Raw genomic sequence first — 20,801 nt, 5'->3', positions numbered from 1 at the left:
TGCTGGGCATGCGGGGGGAGCACAGTTCCTGCACAAAGCAAACCAGGACGTGCCACTGCACAGCCACAAATGACAAAGGAAACCTCAGGGAGTTCAAAGCTTGATAATCCTGCTAAGCCATACCTCGGGTTATTACAGATCCCTGCACAGCACTCCTAGATTCAACAGACACTGTTTAAGGCATTTTCTTTGGCCTTTACTTCTACCAGAAAGTGAAGATTATGGAGTTTGATATATCAGCAGTCAAAATCTTTCCAACCTGTTTCCACCAAGATGCAAAGTGAAAACATAAATCCTTGAGAAGCTGGATTATTGGTTCCACGGATGGTGGAACAGCTCCACATTTGTGCATCTTTCCTGTTGCCAAGAGGTGGGACAGAGCTGCTCTGTGCAGCTGCCCAGCCCTCAGCTGTCCCTGGGTGATGGGAACTCCCCTGCTCTGGAACTGCACTTTAAGGAACCACCATCCACACTGAAGCTGGGAGGACAGGGACACTCCAAGGAAAACTCTCCTGCAATTGAAAGAAACACTTTCCTTTTCAAAGAAAAGGTACCTGGCAAGTTACTCAAGGCCAGAAACAGAACAAGTGCAGCCCTGTGCCCTGGAATCAAACAGCCACTCTGAGGGCTCCTTCCTGCCACGGGAGTAACCAAGGGCATCTGGCAGAGCAGTACCACAACAGCTGTGAAACCCAGCTGGGGGCATTTTGGGGAGTATTGCAAACGTACCTTTTAGAGCACACACATCATAAGGGGACCCCGTGTCTCTCCCTGCTATTTACACCTAGAAACAGAAACTGGTACTGAAATACCACATCAAGCAAAGAGCTGTGGGCCAGTTCATACCACAGCTGATTTACTGATGACTGCTACTGCTATCACACCAACCAGGCTGACAAGGCTTAGTGCACTAACACTGCTTTCAGATTTGCGTCTACAGACATTTTACTTTGACTGTGAACCGCAGGGAGCTTGGTTTGCATGCAGGAAACTCCCAAAGAAATAGGCACAGGATCTTTAACAGGTCACTAGTCCTTCCCACCAGCTGAGTTACACATGAAGGATGCTCAAAGACCTGCACTCAAAACTAACCTGATACAGCTCAGTAAGTTTGAAAGCTTACATGGAGACAAACCTGAAACAAGACATCCGATTTCTTACCATTAATTGGAAGATGCTGACAGCAGTCCTATTAGTTAATCAGTGTCCTAAGAGAAATTCATACAACAAAAACCTTTGGGAAGAACAGTCAGTGAAACTTCAGACTAAAGGCACAGCAAAGATTTTGTTCAAGACCTCAGTCAACAAAAGCCTCACCTTCCACTGAGATAAGAATCCTTCTGCCTTAACTGGCAGTGAATGATCAGGCTCTGCAAGATCTGACACTTGTACTAGAAAAGCAAAGGTTTTACTCTAGGCTCGACAGAAGAACCAAGCTTGCAGACACATGCATTTCTCTCCTGAAAACAGAGCTCCAGAAGGCTGCCCCTACTTCAGACCCTGCAGCTGACCAGTGCTTTTCACACATATAAAAAAGCCCTGCAATCTGCTCAGGCTGACTATCCGAGCTTGCTCAGGTGAGGTGAGCAAGCCCCAGGCCTCAAAGGTAGTTTTGTGAGCATTTCACTGGAATAGTTGAACCACAGAATATAAATCAGCTCAGGTATTTACCAATCCTTCTTCCCCCACTGTAATCTTTGGCAGAGGACACAGACATCCCATTGTGTTTTTCCATGATTTCAGCCACATCAACTCAAGTCAGGCAGTTAAGTGTCAATACAACCCTCAAAACATAAGTTTATTGAATAAAGCTGAAGAGCAGTAAACCAACATATGCATCCACCTAAATAAAAAAAAAATCACGTATTTACAAAGTTCAGTAATTGTATAAGTTGTTCACATGCAGAGAGTAATGCACAGGTTAACAATTGGTAGTGTTTGGATGCCATAAACGCTGAAAGCAGTGAAGTAGATAAACACCAAACACATCAAGTTTAGCTATAGGCCAGTTAACTAATCAGTGACCTGGTCCCCCACAAAGATTCACACATTCTAGTTTAGTTTCCTTATTATAGGCACAAGCAAAGTTTGCTAAATAAAAGTAACTGTAGCAGTTCTGGTGAACTCGGGACTACAGTAGCAAGTTAATACACCTCTCCTCTACAGCACCAGAGTATGGATTAATTGAAACCATGCTTCAGAGAACTGAAAGGGGACAAGAAGTTAAAATGTAACTTCAGACTGAAGGCAGGCAGCTGTAGTGTCTGTGCAGCAGTGCCAGAGCTGGGACACGACAGTAAGGCCAGGGCAGTCTGCATTAACACTGGCTCGTCAGAACTGAGGGGGACAAAGCTGCTCCCAGCCCGGGGCTCCCAGGGATGCAAACCACGTGGAGGTGAGGAATCACACACAGTGTGAGGCAACACAGGCAGCTGCACCATGGATCTGCACACACGAGTAGCTACACTGACACTGCTGGATGAACAAACCAGTCTCCACAAGGCTGTCCCTTTAAACATGCTGAAGTCACTGAGAAAGTAAAGCTACAGAAACGTTACAGTCTTGAGTTTATACACACTTCCCTAAGCTGCAGGAGCTAGTCAAGAGACAGGATCAATTCATTGGCTCTCTTGTGCTTTGACACAGCAAAACATTTCCTTGCATCTGACAGGCTTTGCACATGGTTACATCGAGAAAGCAGGCGGGTCTAGAGTTGTCACAATAGCCCAGGTATTCCATAGCACCAGGTGAAACTGTGCCCAGCCATTCCAGGAGCAGGAGAGACACTGACAATTACACACAGGTTGTGCTAAAGGTCAACAACTGCCTCGATACAAGAGCATCGGTAATTTGGGTGTCATGCAGCTGCTCAGAATGCATGTTCTGGTTTCAGAGAGAGACCGCAAGTATCTGGAGATAAAAAATGTATTTGAACACAGCCTGATGTTCCTAGTGATTTGTTTTCATGCTGGAATACTCCAATTTTTGAAAGTTTGACAGAACAGTCCATTCCCATCCCCCACATAAATGTTAAACAGAAGCAACAGAATGGTTTTAAACAGATGTCTTTCCTAATTCATCACGAGAGTTTTCTTTTCCAAGTGACAGGATCTCAGCTGTAGATTAGTGATGCTGATCTATGCCTTGTGCTCCCCTCTGCAAACAGTTTCCATTTCTCTGCTTACATACACACATCACATGCATTTGTGAGATCAATCAGTATCCCACAACTCACGCTTAAATGTTTTCTAACTACTGTATGTGGCATCTTACAGAATCTTAATGCTGTCAAGCATCAGCATCTTCAAGCCACTAAACACTAGAAATAAAACACTTGCTGAAAATCATATAAAAACCTGGCCCTGAAAAACCAGAACAGAGTGTACCATCGTAGTTAACATGGTAGAGATATTGTCTTTAAAAAGCCCCCCCACAACCCTCCCACCACAGATGGTTGTAAAATAAATATTTGTGCTGACTTTATCATGACAACTCTAGTTGTTTTGTGACAGAATAGGAATACAAGTCTTCAGCAGTGCACATGAGAAATGAACCGTGAAAAGGCAGATTCTTGATACAGGATTTTTGGGTAGTATCTCATGGAGGGAAGTGGACAATTGAGATTATGGCCAACTGGTACTGGAGATTCCAGGAAGACTTCAGCTTCTTCTAGATTTTGAATGCTGAATAAGCCACTGAAGCGTGATATCTACAGGGAGAGAGAAGAGAAGTTCCACATTCAAGTGTCTGTATTGGTGTAAGTGGCAAGGCTTTGGTATTCCAGTGTTCCAAAGACAGGACAGGAATATCCAAGCCCTTCTCTAGAGGATAGTTCAGGGCAGATGAACACAGTGATTTTTTAGGATGTTTACTGTCCATGCTTTGATCCTGTAACTGTTAAACATCCTTTAGGTAACAGTGACAGGCACTACCCCACACTAGTTCCTCAGTTCTGTCCCTCTCCGGGAAAAATATATTCCTTCATGGAACACTTCACCGTGGCTCCAATAATTAGTTTTACATCAGCACTGCTCTGTTCAGCCAGCCTGCAGCTCCTCCCCTGATGAGAACAAAGCTGGTTTAGCCCTGTGGTCCAAGCCATCATGCTCCTCCCTGCCTGGAAGAGGCTCTCCTAAGGAAGGAAAGGCCCTGACTCCCCTCCAGCAGCTCCTTCCCCAGAGCCTCAGTGATGCTCGGCTGTGCTGGGAGCCTTGTGTGGATCTGCACAGAAGGGACTCTGCTTCCATCCAGCATGTCTGAACCTTTAACTGATGTTAAGGTGACAGGGGCTTCTTGGAAGCCACAACCGTCCCACAGACTATTCAGTTTACCTAGAAAGAAGCTTTTTTCCCTCTAAAGCCATCCTGGTATCCTTCAGAGCTTCTCCTGGGAGCATCACCCTGAAGTTTCCTCATCAGCAAACTCCTGTTACCTTGGCAATGTATCAGTGTTAATCCCATGGCAGCCATGGAAGGCATCAGGAAAAGGGTGGAAAGTGTTGTTAAATTCTGTTTTCACTCAGCTGAGATGACTCCGTTTACTCACAAAGCTTATGGCAAGTATCAGAGATTATAGGACACGGTTTCTGCTTTGAACTCCACAAGTTCTGAAGCAGTCTGTGTCAGGAAAAGGCACTGTTTGGCTGCAGGGAACAGGGACTGGCAGATGCCACAACACAAACTGCTCTGATAACACAGCAAGGGAAGGTGATTATTTCAAGGGAATAATCTTGGGGAATAAATTTGGGGAAAAACTTGCTGTGAGTACTTGGCATCCTGACCAAGTGAGGCAGAGGTGAGAGCACCTGACAGAAGTATAAAATCATTCAGGCCAAGCTCATGGACTAGTCAGCTCTTTCCTACACACTGACTCAAGGAAGGAGCAGATTTCACAGGGACTGGCATTTTTTGTAACTACAACCCCTAAAACTTTAACACCACTCAGGCTTCCTCACTGCTGTCAGGAGTTAGGCTGAATTTAAGCAGTGCACTCACACACTGGTCTTTGATTTGTTCCTGGTTTCCTGAAGACACCAAGTTTGTGTTTAAGAAATTACAATCCACCCAATCCATCCACTGACAGCACTTCATAATTCTCAGTGTTTGGGTTAATAGTTACCTATATTATCTTTCTCTTTGCAAGAAATTGAGTAGCAGCAGATTTCTCTGTCCTGAATAGCAGCAAGGTTCCTAGGAAAGAGAGAACATGTCAGCACACATTTCACTGACACAAGGGCTCTTACTGACAATCTGAGCTGTTCCTCTTCCCCACGCAGCTAGTTCTGTACAGTATTCAGTTACCTGCTGCTGCTGGGTTCTCCACTCATAAATGCGAGCTTCCTGATCTAATAACAACCCTAAGTACATTAATTTATTGAGTAAGAGAAATGTTTCTTAGCAAGGGTTAGACTTACATCTTTTCAATTAGCTGTTTCTCATCCAAAGCATTAGGAAGGTCTCTCTTATTTCCAAGTACTAGAACCTGAAATCCGGAGAAGGAAATGGTTTTGGCTTTGCTTAAAAAAACCCCAAAACAGACAAAAACCCCAACCAAAACCAACAAACATCAAGGGAATCTCATGAGCAGTGTGCATCTGCCTATTAAATCTAATGGAATGAGATATTCAGTTAAACCAGATCAAGAAAGAAGACTGACCTAGTCACAGGGAAAGAGGGGGTACAAATAAACTGTTCTGTGCAAAGAGCAAGCAAGAGAATACATCAGCTGATAAATCTCAGAACATTTACAGCACACTCAAATGAGATTCCCCAAACTTACTCTACACTTCTGTACTACACTGTTGTTAACCTTTAGTCAATAGGTCAAACTCATACTGTGGAGTCCTCTAAACTACTGTTTCAAGTGTATTTATTATGTTTTGGGAGCACTGAGTGAAATAAGACCACTGAAGGTCAAAAGCTGGTTTAAGTCACTGGGGGTCTTAGAGGTATTGTCCATGCTTATACTGACCAGTAAGTTTGGGCCTTATAATTCAGAGTTCATGGCAGACTTCAGAGGTGCTGAAGCGATGCACATTCTTCAAAGACATTTAATGGTGTTTAAGGTGATGTTACTTACAGGGATTCCTTGTAACTGGGGCTTATCTAGAAGATTGTGCAGCTCATTCCGAGAGGCTTCTATTTTGTCACGATCTGCAGCATCTACCATGTAGCTTTAAAGAGAATTTCAGGTTAGGTCAGTGACACTGAGCTCCTGCAGAAACACCACTCTTTCCTTTACACTGCCAGGTGTGAGCACACTCAACAAGGCTTTCAACAAAGCTAGGACTTCTGAGCAAAGAATTTAGTTCTTAAAAAAAAAAAAATCTCTAAGACCAGAGCAGAAGGAAGATGCTTTGGGTTAGCACTGCCACCCAGTTCAGACAGGGAGGAGTTAGTACTCCAGATCAGACACTGATAAAACAACCCATCATGAGTCCTGAACTTAAGGGTGAACAAGGTCAGTGTGGTTGCAGTGCAGGTTCAGAATCACGAGGAGAACTACAGAGTCAGGCATGCAGTGCGAGAAAGGCTCCCAGAGAAGAGAGGCCTGTGTGAAGGAAGCAGAGCTGAAGGAAGGACACTTACACAATAGCATTAACTCCTCTGCAATATCGCTCCCACATGCTTCGGAATCGGGGCTGCCCTCCTATATCCCAAATCTTAAGGCAAGGGGAGAAAGACAATTTAGCCATGCACTATGTTTAAACATGTCAGGCAAAGATAAGACAAGAAATCACTACAGTTTTTCCTTTCTCCTTAAGCAGCTGCTTGACCCCTCCCATGTTAAAACAGGAATAATCCCTTGCACAGCTGCTCAGAGCTTAGGGCCCAACAGCAGGAGGTGCAAACGGGAGCACCTTGCACCAGATGTAAAAACAATCCGGGTAGGACGGTTACACACTGAGCTACACAAGAAAATACAATGTATTCACGTAGAAAACCTTCCCTTAAGCAAACTGATGAGAAGGAAAGCAGCATCTCTGGCCTCAAACACTCAGCTGTAAGCCAGACAGCATTATCACAACAGTGCTTTAACTAGTCCATGAACCTGGGAATCACACACAGATTCTCATTTCAGAAACTCCATAAATAAACATAAATGTCTTCTTAAGCTACTCGACAGATTTAGCTGAGCCTCTTCAGTGTTCTATATTTGCCTCAAGGCTGGAAACAAAACAGAGCAAACATGTAAATTTCAAACTAAAAGCTAAAGAAAACAGTCAACAATGGCAACATACCTTTATTGTAACATTACCCTTTGTAACTTTCCTCATGTTGAAGCCTACAGTAGGAATCATATCTTCACTGAATTGACCTGACTGGAAAAAAGAGAAAAAGAGAAAGTTAAATTTAGTGCTTATCTGACACAGCTGGTTTACACAGTAAAATACCACAAGCTTTTTCTAACCATTTGCCTTCCAACTGAAGGTTTTACAGCCAAGAAGTCGTGGATGTTAAATCCACGTGTACTGGAGCTTGTGTAAAGTCAGACAATTCATTTCTTACAAGCACTGAAATAATTTTTCAAGCCTTGAAGCAGCCAGGGGAGCAAAGTCACCTGGGAAAGTGCTTTGCACAGCTTAAACATGGACAGCCAGGGCTGGAAAGGGGAGGAAAGAGTCATTCACCTGCTTCTGCTGGAGCCAAGGCCTGCATGTCGGGATCTCCCAGTTACCTGGGAGCTAGAAATATCCACTAGGGCTCCCTCTGATGCAAGCTGCTCTCTGGCCAGCATTTGCAGCAATAAATCACTCTTGTGGAGGAAGCCTCCAACCCACAGGTATGGGGTGACTCCCTGAGGAGTGTAAAAGGCTGCAAAGTGGAAGGACCTGCTGGGTCAGCTTCCTGCCAGGCCAGCGTCCAACGTGTGCAGCAGCGGCAAATGCAGCTCCAGAGGATCTGAGCTTGTTTCCAGCATCACCCCCAGCTGGGACAGAACTGCTGCAAACAGCACTGCACTGGAGAGCTTCTCCGGTGGTGGATGTTTTACTGTCTGTAACACTTCCATCTGCAGCAGCTTGAGAGCCAAGTTCCCAGCTATCTCCTGCAGCCATAACAAGAGTTTTCAACACTACTACAGATTTCTCCCTTGGCTGTTTGGCAGAAGGTGAATCAGCCACAGTGGCCATTATGAAGCTCACTACATCCATTATGTGTAATAGAACCAGACAGTCAAGCACATTTGGAAAAATTAGGGTTGATCCCAAAGCATTCAGTTGTTTAATTAGGGTTTGGTATCACAGCAGCAAAGTCTGCATCTCTCCCCTGACACTGGCCAGAGAAGTTCCCTGGGGTTCAAAGCCTTTTGGGATCTCTGAAGCAGACACACCACCCCAGAATTAGGGCCTGACTGCCCACAAGCTGCAAGGAGCAGCTAAGCCTGACCAGGTGGCCATGGAGGCCAACAGCTCCTGGCTTGTACCAGGAACAGCGTGGCCAGCAGGACCAGAGCTGCACAAGGAGCTTGGGTCAGATCCTGAAGCGCTGCTTCAGAAGCCACTCTACCCCTTCTAACATGGCAGGGTGGGTGCCCAATGAGAATGCCAGTCCAGGAGCTGCCCATTCCTGCCCAAAATGCCAGGGCCTGAGCTGCCCATTGCAGCCAGAGTGACCAGCACAGCTCAGAGCCCATGGTCAGCTGTGCTGCCACACCTGGGGCAGCTCAGTCCAGCTCCTCAAACCAATCTTGCCTCTGAAGGGTCACTTGCCACGTTGCTCAAGCACCACAGCATTCCTGCCTCCACATTCCAGCCTCCACAGTCACACCCCACACCCACAGCTCCTATCCCAGCGTCTCCCAAGCACTCCCTGAGCCTCCATCTCTGCGCTGCTGAGCCTCACCCCCGATGCTGCCAACTATTCCCACTCAGATCCTTCCAGATCCTTCTCTCGAGAGCTGTTCTTATCAATAGGAACACACATTCCAGGAACCTCCTGGACTCATCACCTCCCTGCTGGGTTTATTTCCAGCAGATGTGGGAAGCTGAGGTCCCCTATGAGAACAAGGCCTAGCCACGGTGAGACTTCAGCTCACCAGCAGCTTAAGGAGGATTTTGGTGCCTCTTCATGCTGGGCTGGGTGGTCTAGAAGAGACTCCCACCAGGATATCTGCCTTGGCCTTCCCCCTGATTCCTACCCATAAACAACCTTATCGTGACCCTCATCAAGCTCGAGGCTGTCCAAACACTCCCTGCCCATCCCTGAGGAGTTTACAGCCCTCCCTTGCAGCACTCACTGTGCCAGTCATCCCACTAATTGCAGCGTGCTCAGCACCAAATTCATGTTCTCCCACTGCTCTTTCAGGATACAGATTCCTGCAGATTGGAGCAGCACTTCATTTGCCACATCTTTAATGTAATGTTGAAATTACTGTGACCCACCACAGGGAAACTTTTACAGAATCTTCAGGAAAGCTGCTGCATCTTATTCCTTCCCAAGTGTTCTCTACCCACGCTGCACATCCCCAAACTTGTTCTGGCTTGCTTAAAACCTCAAAACCTTAAAACTGCAGTCGCTCAGTTGAGTTTCAGCTGCCTATTCTCTGCTTTGCAGAGGGACGACCCAGAGCTGACATGATCATATGGGTCAGCTCAGGTCTTCATTTGGAAGACCTTCCCCTGATGTGAGTGTGAGTGTTCCTCTGCTCACAGGCACTGGACCCAAAGGAACCTATTGGAAGTCCCCTTCTCTTTTAAGACAGGTCAAAAATTGGTTAAAACACTTGTAAAGGATTTTAGCAGCAGACAGTGATCTCCTTTGATGGATTCTGCTACCACATTCAACTGCCTTGGCCCAGAAACTGTTCTCTACACTCAGAATTTAGAGGGCTTTTGTTTACTACCTCCTCAGAGGAAAAAAGCCAGGAATTCAGCTTTAACTTCGAGTATTCATATGCAAAAACTACTCGAAGAGCAGAACAAAAGGAACATACTTTCACTAGCAGTCACTTGGTTTGAATCAGCTTTCCCTCCCAGAGCAGAGTACTCGGTGCTATCACTGTGTGCTCACAGTAAGATGCTTTCTCCAGAAACACCAGCTTTAAAACAAGTTTGATAGGCACAGCAATATTTTCAATTCCCAATGGGAAAGTCTTTGGCTGCTGTCACACACAGCAGCACTGCTCAAACACGCATCAAGGACAGCAGGAGTAGCTGCTGACAAATCCAGCATCGCCTTGTTTTCAGCACTGGTGCCCACCCCAGCCGGCAGACCCTGACTTCCCTGCAGGGCTCCTGGAAGGGCAGGAGCTGTCCCAGCAGGGATTCCGGTGGAAGCCTCAGCCCCGAGGTCACACAGACCACACAGCACCAGCACAAACCGAAGGTCACCAAACAAAGTTAACTCCAAGCTGTGTGGGAGATAAGGGCCAGGGAGACTAAACAGCCACTTTCAGAGGCCACATGCACAGAGAACCCCCAGGAGTAATCCTTCAGCCTCCTGGCTTGAGAGATGCTCCCTTCAAAGTTCCTGGAGAACCCAAACATGAGATTTAATGCAGCATAAACCCACTTACTCAGATGAGTACTTATGTTGGATAAGGATTACTCAGAGCAGCAAAACTGCATCTAGACTGAACTAAGGGACTTTATTCCATGGATCAGTTTGGGTTCAGCTCACCTTGTATCAGTGGCAGCACTAAATCACAGACTGCAGCATTTCTGAACAAGCCAGCTACAGGTACAGTTCATTTCCCAGAGGAAAACTTAGGACAAGTGTTTAACTTGCCATCCCCTGACATTCCAGAAGTGTACAAAGGATGCAAGTTTAGTCTCTTTTATAATGTAATTAATATTACAACAACCTTATTAAAACTACCATTTCCAGTTGTCTTGAGTCAAAGCATAAACCAAACAAAACACATTTGAGAGTTTCTTCATCTGCCTCACCAAAACCATAAGCCACAGCCAGAAACTCAAATTCCAGGGAGTTATGGAATGGTAGAGTGGTTTCAATTGGGAGGAACCTCAAAGACCATCCAGTTCCATCCCCTGCCATGGGCAGGGGCACCTTCCACTACCCCAGATTGCTCCAAGCCCTGTCCAGCCTGGCCTTGGACAACTCTAGGGACTGTCAGCCCCCTAAGCAGCTTGATTCTGATTCCACAGCCTGCACAAGGACATTCTTTATCATCAGAGAAGGTCAGGCCAGCCTTTAGTTTGCATCTCATAAAGCTGACATGATTCACTACTGTTATAAGACCAATTTCTTCAGAAGATTTTGTTATTACACAGCAAAGATCGTTTTATCTTTGATCACAATACTTTTCATCCAGCTAGATGAGATCACAAACAAGCTTAACCAACTAGGAGACAACACCACTGGAGTATGGAATCCAGCCAGGACACTCCCAATCCACCTGAACCAGAGCATTACATTAAACCCTGCTGCTCATCCCTTAAATTTTTTCTTTTCACACTAAGAAAAATGCTGCATGTCTCCAAAATGTATTCTTAAAAAACTTACTTAAAAAGCAGTGCAATTTTAGCATTATATCAAGCTACCCCTACACTAAGCCTCCTCTGCAACACTCATAGCCTCAACCAAGTAGTGCCTCATAAATGGACAAATCAACTTTCTACAGTCCAGCTTCCTTCTTTAGGAAATACTTCAGTGTTCCAGCTACTTGTGATCATGGTCAGAACCCTGAACTCCAGTTTAGAAGCTTCAATCCTTCAAAGGCTTCCCAACAGCACTTCCAAGAATGATTCCTGCAAAACCAAAACAGTGGTATATGACAAGAAAAGGCATTTTTATTTCCCCAGCCCTGACTTCAATTGAATATTTAAAAGGACTACTTAGCAAGTATCTACCATAAGGAAGGCAAATGTCTGTCTAGAAGTCAGTCATGTAAGAGCTCAGGACATTTCATGTTTCTGACAGTCAAGAAAGTGTCCTTATCCAGATGTTACCACTTAAAACTCTGTCACTGTTTACAAAGTGCTCTAGAGGAACTCAGCACCAAGAAGGAAAAAGAAGATTCTGATTTCAGTCACCTGTTTTAGCCCACCTAGGGTACAGCAAGCAGGGCCTCAAAGAAAGGGTCTGAGTCACCTCCTAGGAGCTTTATTACCTAATGAAGTGATGCAATGCATTTCAAGAGACTTCTACCATTAAGAAACACTTCAAATTTTATCAGCCTTCTCCCTTAGCCACGGTGCATATGAAGTGACAACACATGTGATTTATGGCCTACCTGGGTGGTTCAAAAGGCATTAAAACAGCAGTGGAGCTCTTTAAAGCAATATTTTTCTGCCCATTTCTGCCACCACTTCTCTGGTGTGGCTTCTTCAAGTCAAAGTTACTTCTAACAGTCATGAGAACAGAAGGAAGTTGCAGCTCCCAGCTGGCCAAACGAATCTTTCGCTGATAGGCACTTCAGGAATTGTCTCTCTCTAGAAATCAGTCTCATTCCAACACTTGCCAGATATTCCAAAGTTAAAAAACCAACCACACTAATTCAGGCTCTGACACAAATCCTAAAAAAGGACCTTATTTACCCTGTCACCACAAACAGGTTGTATTTAGCTCTTGAACCTGATAACTGTATCAGAAAAGTCCAACTTCTTCCCACTCCTCCAGATCTCTGCTCGCTATCAGGCTAATGAGCTTCAGTGTTCCAGTGCCAAACCCCTGGATCAAGGATCAACCTACCAGGCGTCAGGCAAAACTTGTACAGAAACCCCCGGCCAGGGCACTCTTCCACGCATAGGCTGTGGAGGCTGCAGGAGCACGGTTCCCCAGCAGCAGCCTGAGGGGCAGGCTCAGCTTACTCCAGTCGTGTTTCAGTGGCCTCACACGCCCAGCAGCCCCTCGTGCTCCCCACAGCAGCACGGCCACGGCTCCCAGCTCCAGCTGCTGGGCTGAGGGAACGGCCACGAGCTGCAAACACCACAAGATCCTGCAGAGGCTGTAAATAATGGGCACTTCCAGGGCTCGGCTCAGAGGCCGACAATTCCAGATGCGATCCCGCGATGACATGCAGTTTCTCTGAATAAGAGCCACAGGCCATCCACATTAGGGAAATTAGGACCAGGAAGAAATGATATCCTCCCTTGTGAGCAAGTTTACTCATGCACATGGAAAACTTATGCTTAATATCTAATTAGAGACAGTGACTAATGCAGAGCCTTAGAAAAGCAGAAGCTGCATTAGCTGAATCCAGTTCTAATGAGATTTCACTGCTAACATCGGGTTTTAAACCTTCTAATCAAACTGAACACAGACTGGTTTGGGTTGGAAGGAACATTCAAGACCATCCAGTGCCACCCCCTGTCATGGGCAGGGACATCTTCCACTATCCCAGGGTGCTCCAAGCCCCGTCCAGGGACACTTCCAGGGATCCAGGGGCAGCCACAGCTGCTCTGGGAACCTGTGCCAGGGCCTGCCCACCCCCACGGGGAAGGATTTATCCCTAATATCTAATCTAACCTCTTTGTCTCTCAGTTCAAATCCGTTCCCTCTTGTCCTCTCTCCAGGCCCTCGTTTAGTCTGATTACAAATCAAGTGTTTGCTTACACTGGAGGAAAAAACGTGATCAAAACCCGCCACCAATCTAGAAAAGGATTATTCTAGAACTGGACTGTCTGCCTCTCGTGGCCTGTCCACTTCAGCAGCAGTCAGGCCTTGTACCAAGCTTCCCTGTGTTACTGGTTGAGTTTTCCCTCTAGTTCCATGTGCCTGATTTGATGGGCAGAGATTACATTAGACATTTATATTGGATTAAACTCACTGCTGTGGAGACTGGCAACAGCCCTTTGTTAGGCAGCACACAACCTCCTAAGCCACACCAAGCTCCTGGTGTGCACTCCAGCTTTTAGAGCTGTCCTACAGGACATCTTGCTGTGTCATTCCTTTCATTTCTGTTTTGAGGAATCCCAACAGCCTCATCCACCCAAACCATTAACTAGCCTGCAGAGAGCAGTTGTTCTTTTCCTGCGCTCATTCCCAAATGCAGACTCGGAACAAAGTCAGTCAAGGAAGCAAGTAAGAAGACAGCTCTGCATGCCACGGATTGCATTGCTCTAAAAAGTGATTTTGCACTGGCAACTGAAGCTTATGTCATTATTTTGTTTAAACCAATAATACACACCTGGGCAAACCCCCTCCCTCTGGTTTTTTTGTTTTTTTGTTTTTTTTTTTTTTTTTTGTTTGTTTTTTGGTTTTTTTTTTGTGTAAAGGCTCACAAGATTTCCTAATTAAAAGCTTCAGAAATGTGACCTGATGCTTCCAAACGACACTAGCTAAGGAGGCTGTGTCAGCATGCTCAACAGCTTCCTCCTTCCCCGGGGTTTTGCAAGGCTCCCTGAATGGCACTCACTCAGATAAATGCCTGGGTGTGATCCTAACATGTGGTTGAAACCTTGCAAGATTCAACCCCCGCAGAGGAGGTTGGAAACAGACTCCAGCTTTACTTAGGGAAACTTCTCCCACTGGAGACAACTTAGATGGACTCAACTGATGTGCAGCCATTACAGCTCTGACTGCTGCACATGCCCGTAGTGAGTTTCACAGGTAACTCCACAAACTCCTGCTGCTGCTACTGTACAGAAGCAAAGCATTTTTTTGTCAAGTGCCATCACCAGGAGGACTCCAGAGGATGAAAAGGCTGCAGAGAGCCCACAGCTGCAGAAACACTCCAAGCAGTACCAGCTCAGCAGCCACAGATCGAGGCTGAACAACAATTTCAGAGCTCCATTTCTACAAATCCAAGCCAAGACGTACTGGCAAAGTGTGAAAGAAAAGGCTTTGGGCTTTCCTGGGTTACTCCAGCAACTTTTAGCTGACATCTAGTCAGAGAAGTTACCTTTCACGAAGTAACGCATTTTCCATGATTATCAGGAAGCCCACTGAGTGCTCACACCTGAGCTACACAAGGGCTTGGTTATGGCTTGCCCCTAACCAAGGGTGTTTGTCAGTGTGCAAGGATGAAGCATAACTGCAAGAGAATGAAAGTCCTTTTCCCAGACACTAACTCTTTCAGCTGACACTTAAATATATACACTCTTACAAGTATTCCATGGTGCTAAGGACACAGCCTCGAAAACCAAAAGAGGAGCTGAAGGTGTGCTCACTCTAAAGCTGGAGACATCAGCTTTCTCATTCTAGGTGCACTGCACTCAGGTCACTCACATTCCCTGAAAAACCCGAAGATACCCTGGCTGCCCATTTCAGGAGCTCCCAAAGTCCAGCTTGTCTCCTGGAATGTTTTCCATCACATACATCAGCAGAGCAGGACACTGATGAAGCTGAACACGCCATTTAGGCAAAGCCACTCTTTATCTCGTTCAACAATGGAAAAGCTTCGTGTAGGAGTATTCCCACACCCTTCCTTTACCTGCTCCAGGCCCATCACCAGATCAGCAGGCCCCAGTGCAGCAGTTTGCTGCTGACGGGCTTGTGCTTGTGAGCTGTACTTCTTAGGTAAGTTGTACCTTAAGAGAAAGGAGATTATTTGATACGGGTTTCAGCAATCGATAAGACACTATTTGAGAGGAGAACCGTGAGTGGGTGCTGACACCTAAGTGATTCAGGACTACCAAGAAGCAGTCAAAGGGAGGCGGCAGCTGAAGACACACAATGTTATCTCCACATCTGCTAACAGAGCCCCGCCACGCCGACACCCTGACTGAGAAGCGCCTTCAGAGCCCGGCTGCGGGGCCGAGCCCGGCTGCGGGGCCGAGCCCGGCTGCGGGGCCGGTGTCTCCGCGGCTCCCATTAGCACACAAAGCTCTACGGAGGCACGGCAGCCCCCGAGGCCCAGCCATCCCCCCAGCGAGGGCTCACACGCTGCTCTCCCCGGCCCGGCCCGGCCCGGCCCGGCCCCGCTCCATCCCCGCGGCCCCGGGCCGGGCTCAGGCCGCCGCCGGCCCCCGCTCACCGCGATGACGTTGACGAAGGTGGTCTTGCCCGAGTACTGCAGCCCCACCAGGGTCAGCTCCATCTCCTCCTTCCAGAAGAGCGAGCGGAACCAGTCGAGCAGCCGGGACAGCAGCGCCAACATCGTGGCGGCGGGCGGGCGGGCGGGCCGGGGGCGCTGCGGGCCGGGCCGGGGGCGCTGCGGGCTGGGCCGGGCGATGGCTCCGGCGGGCCGGGACGCTGCGGGCCGGGCTGTGCCGTGCCGTGCCGGGCTGTGCCGTGCCGTGCCGTGCCGAGCCGCGCTGGGCTGTGCCGGGCGCTGCTCTCGGCCGCTCCGGGACACCCGCGCTCGACCGGGCCCGGCTCCCCCCGCCGCCCTCACGTGACGCCGCGGTCACCCGGCCCGGCCGGCCCCGCCCCGCGCCGCAGCGACCCCTGGCGGCGGGAGGACCCGCGGCGGAGAGAGCGGGCGGGGCCGCCATGCTGGGTGTGGTGAGGAGTGTGACACCCCTGAGCCGCCATGCTGGGTGTGGTGAGGAGGGGAGTGACACCCCTGAGCCGCCATGCTGGGTGTGGTGATGGGTGTGTCACCCCTGAGCCGCCATGCTGGGTGTGGTGAGGAGTGTGACACCCCTGAGCCGCCATGCTGGGTGTGGTGATGGGTGTGACACCCCTGAGCCGCCATGCTGGGTGTGGTGAGGAGGGGAGTGACACCCCTGAGCCGCCATGCTGGGTGTGGTGAGGGGAGTGACACCCCTGAGCCGCCATGCTGGGTGTGGTGAGGAGGGGAGTGACACCCCTGAGCCGCCATGCTGGGTGTGGTGATGGGTGTGACACCCCTGAGCCGCCATGCTGGGTGTGGTGATGGGTGTGACACCCCTGAGCCGCCATGCTGGGTGTGGTGAGGAGGGGTGTGACACCCCTGAGCCGCCATGCTGGGTGTGGTGAGGAGGGGTGTGACACCCCTGAGCCGCCATGCTGGGTGTGGTGATGGTGTGACACCCCTGAGCCGCCATGCTGGGTGTGGTGATGGGTGTGACACCCCTGAGCCGCCATGCTGGGTGTGGTGATGGGTGTGACACCCCTGAGCCGCCATGCTGGGTGTGGTGATGGTGTGACACCCCTGAGCCGCCATGCTGGGTGTGGTGAGGGGTGTGACACCCCTGAGCCGCCATGCTGGGTGTGGTGATGGGTGTGACACCCCTGAGCCGCCATGCTGGGTGTGGTGATGGGTGTGACACCCCTGAGCCGCCATGCTGGGTGTGGTGAGGAGGGGAGTGACACCCCTGAGCCGCCATGCTGGGTGTGGTGAGGAGGGGAGTGACACCCCTGAGCCGCCATGCTGGGTGTGGTGATGGGTGTGACACCCCTGAGCCGCCATGCTGGGTGTGGTGAGGAGGAGTGTGACACCCCTGAGCCGCCATGCTGGGTGTGGTGAGGAGGGGAGTGACACCCCTGAGCCGCCATGCTGGGTGTGGTGATGGGTGTGACACCCCTGAGCCGCCATGCTGGGTGTGGTGAGGAGGGGTGTGACACCCCTGAGCCGCCATGCTGGGTGTGGTGATGGGTGTGACACCCCTGAGCCGCCATGCTGGGTGTGGTGAGGGGTGTGACACCCCTGAGCCGCCATGCTGGGTGTGGTGAGGAGTGTGACACCCCTGAGCCGCCATGCTGGGTGTGGTGATGGGTGTGACACCCCTGAGCCGCCATGCTGGGTGTGGTGAGGAGGGGTGTGACACCCCTGAGCTGCCATGCTGGGTGTGGTGATGGTGTGACACCCCTGAGCCGCCATGCTGGGTGTGGTGATGGGTGTGACACCCCTGAGCCGCCATGCTGGGTGTGGTGATGGGTGTGACACCCCTGAGCCGCCATGCTGGGTGTGGTGATGGGTGTGACACCCCTGAGCCGCCATGCTGGGTGTGGTGAGGAGGGGTGTGACACCCCTGAGCCGCCATGCTGGGTGTGGTGATGGGTGTGACACCCCTGAGCCGCCATGCTGGGTGTGGTGATGGGTGTGACACCCCTGAGCCGCCATGCTGGGTGTGGTGAGGAGGGGTGTGACACCCCTGAGCTGCCATGCTGGGTGTGGTGATGGTGTGACACCCCTGAGCCGCCATGCTGGGTGTGGTGATGGGTGTGACACCCCTGAGCCGCCATGCTGGGTGTGGTGATGGGTGTGACACCCCTGAGCCGCCATGCTGGGTGTGGTGATGGGTGTGACACCCCTGAGCCGCCATGCTGGGTGTGGTGAGGTGGGGTGTGACACCCCTGAGCCGCCATGCTGGGTGTGGTGAGGAGGGGTGTGACACCCCTGAGCCGCCATGCTGGGTGTGGTGAGGAGTGTGACACCCCTGAGCCGCCATGCTGGGTGGGGTGAGGGGTGTGACACCCCTGAGCCGCCATGCTGGGTGTGGTGATGGGTGTGACACCCCTGAGCCGCCATGCTGGGTGTGGTGAGGAGTGTGACACCCCTGAGCCGCCATGCTGGGTGTGGTGAGGGGTGTGACACCCCTGAGCCGCCATGCTGGGTGTGGTGATGGGTGTGACACCCCTGAGCCGCCATGCTGGGTGTGGTGAGGGGTGAGACACCCCTGAGCCGCCATGCTGGGTGTGGTGAGGAGTGTGACACCCCTGAGCCGCCATGCTGGGTGTGGTGAGGAGGGGAGTGACACCCCTGAGCCGCCATGCTGGGTGTGGTGATGGGTGTGACACCCCTGAGCCGCCATGCTGGGTGTGGTGAGGAGGGGTGTGACACCCCTGAGCCGCCATGCTGGGTGTGGTGAGGAGGGGTGTGACACCCCTGAGCCGCCATGCTGGGTGTGGTGATGGTGTGACACCCCTGAGCCGCCATGCTGGGTGTGGTGAGGGGAGGTGTGACACCCCTGAGCCGCCATGCTGGGTGTGGTGATGGGTGTGACACCCCTGAGCCGCCATGCTGGGTGTGGTGATGGGTGTGACACCCCTGAGCCGCCATGCTGGGTGTGGTGAGGAGGGGTGTGACACCCCTGAGCCGCCATGCTGGGTGTGGTGATGGGTGTGACACCCCTGAGCCGCCATGCTGGGTGTGGTGATGGGTGTGACACCCCTGAGCCGCCATGCTGGGTGTGGTGAGGGGTGAGACACCCCTGAGCCGCCATGCTGGGTGTGGTGAGGAGTGTGACACCCCTGAGCCGCCATGCTGGGTGTGGTGAGGAGGGGAGTGACACCCCTGAGCCGCCATGCTGGGTGTGGTGATGGGTGTGACACCCCTGAGCCGCCATGCTGGGTGTGGTGAGGAGGGGTGTGACACCCCTGAGCCGCCATGCTGGGTGTGGTGAGGAGGGGTGTGACACCCCTGAGCCGCCATGCTGGGTGTGGTGATGGGTGTGACACCCCTGAGCCGCCATGCTGGGTGTGGTGAGGAGGAGTGTGACACCCCTGAGCCGCCATGCTGGGTGTGGTGATGGGTGTGACACCCCTGAGCCGCCATGCTGGGTGTGGTGAGGGGAGGTGTGACACCCCTGAGCCGCCATGCTGGGTGTGGTGATGGGTGTGACACCCCTGAGCCGCCATGCTGGGTGTGGTGATGGGTGTGACACCCCTGAGCCGCCATGCTGGGTGTGGTGATGGGTGTGACACCCCTGAGCCGCCATGCTGGGTGTGGTGAGGAGGAGTGTGACACCCCTGAGCCGCCATGCTGGGTGTGGTGATGGGTGTGACACCCCTGAGCCGCCATGCTGGGTGTGGTGATGGGTGTGACACCCCTGAGCCGCCATGCTGGGTGTGGTGATGGGTGTGACACCCCTGAGCCGCCATGCTGGGTGTGGTGAGGAGTGTGACACCCCTGAGCCGCCATGCTGGGTGTGGTGAGGAGTGTGACACCCCTGAGCCGCCATGCTGGGTGTGGTGATGGGTGTGACACCCCTGAGCCGCCATGCTGGGTGTGGTGATGGTGTGACACCCCTGAGCCGCCATGCTGGGTGTGGTGAGGAGTGTGACACCCCTGAGCCGCCATGCTGGGTGTGGTGATGGGTGTGACACCCCTGAGCCGCCATGCTGGGTGTGGTGAGGAGGGGTGTGACACCCCTGAGCCGCCATGCTGGGTGTGGTGAGGAGTGTGACACCCCTGAGCCGCCATGCTGGGTGTGGTGAGGAGTGTGACACCCCTGAGCCGCCATGCTGGGTGTGGTGATGGGTGTGACACCCCTGAGCCGCCATGCTGGGTGTGGTGATGGGTGTGACACCCCTGAGCCGCCATGCTGGGTGTGGTGATGGGTGTGACACCCCTGAGCCGCCATGCTGGGTGTGGTGATGGGTGTGACACCCCTGAGCCGCCATGCTGGGTGTGGTGATGGGTGTGACACCCCTGAGCCGCCATGCTGGGTGTGGTGAGGAGGGGTGTGACACCCCTGAGCCGCCATGCTGGGTGTGGTGATGGGTGTGACACCCCTGAGCCGCCATGCTGGGTGTGGTGAGGAGTGTGACACCCCTGAGCCGCCATGCTGGGTGTGGTGAGGACTGTGACACCCCTGAGCCGCCATGCTGGGTGTGGTGAGGAGGAGTGTGACACCCCTGAGCCGCCATGGAGCAGGACAGGTTGTGGTGACACCCCTGACCCCGCCGTGGATCAGGACAGGTGCTGGTGACACCCCTGAGCCGCCATGGAGCAGGGCAGGTGCCGGTGACACCCCTGGCCCCGCCCTGGATCAGGACAGGTTGTGGTGACACCCCTAACCCCGCCTTGGAGCAGGACGGGCAGCAGTGACACCCCTGACCCCGCCATGGAGCAGGACAGGTTGTGGTGACACCCCTGACCCCGCCATGGAGCAGGGCAGGTGCTGGTGACACCCCTGACCCTGCCGAGGAGCAGGGCAGGTGGCAGTGACACCCCTGAGCCGCCATGGAGCAGGACGGGCGGCAGTGACACCCCTGCCCATGGAGCAGGCTCTGCCCTGCCCTCCCCAT

At 51.4% G+C, this 20,801-nt stretch overlaps 1 protein-coding gene and 1 long non-coding RNA gene across 4 annotated transcripts in view; one reads left to right on the top strand and one right to left on the bottom strand.

Annotated features, from left to right (window-relative positions):
- LOC137480927 (uncharacterized) overlaps positions 1–20,801 on the top strand; it is a 448,694-nt gene that overhangs the window by 99,169 nt on the left and 328,724 nt on the right. The gene's annotated exons all lie outside the window — the stretch shown is intronic.
- ARL8B (ADP ribosylation factor like GTPase 8B) lies at positions 1,767–16,232 on the bottom strand. Of its 2 annotated transcripts, none has more exons than XM_068202420.1 (7): positions 15,880–16,232; positions 7,241–7,321; positions 6,588–6,661; positions 6,079–6,172; positions 5,414–5,481; positions 5,119–5,189; positions 1,767–3,709 (listed from the first exon to the last, which is right to left on the bottom strand). In XM_068202420.1, the coding sequence occupies exons 1-7, from the start codon at positions 16,000–16,002 to the stop codon at positions 3,660–3,662; spliced, it is 561 nt and encodes a 186-aa protein (XP_068058521.1). In that variant the 5' UTR covers positions 16,003–16,232; the 3' UTR covers positions 1,767–3,659. The 2 variants fall into 2 exon arrangements, with proteins under 2 accessions (XP_068058521.1, XP_068058520.1); XM_068202419.1 differs by lacking the exon at positions 15,880–16,232 and adding an exon at positions 10,818–11,012.

The sequence above is a fragment of the Anomalospiza imberbis genome, chromosome 11 (assembly GCF_031753505.1).
Source record: "Anomalospiza imberbis isolate Cuckoo-Finch-1a 21T00152 chromosome 11, ASM3175350v1, whole genome shotgun sequence".
Classification (NCBI taxonomy): domain Eukaryota; kingdom Metazoa; phylum Chordata; class Aves; order Passeriformes; family Viduidae; genus Anomalospiza; species Anomalospiza imberbis.
The sequence above is the reverse complement of the archived record's forward strand: the minus strand, read 5'-3'. Positions and strand labels throughout refer to the sequence as shown.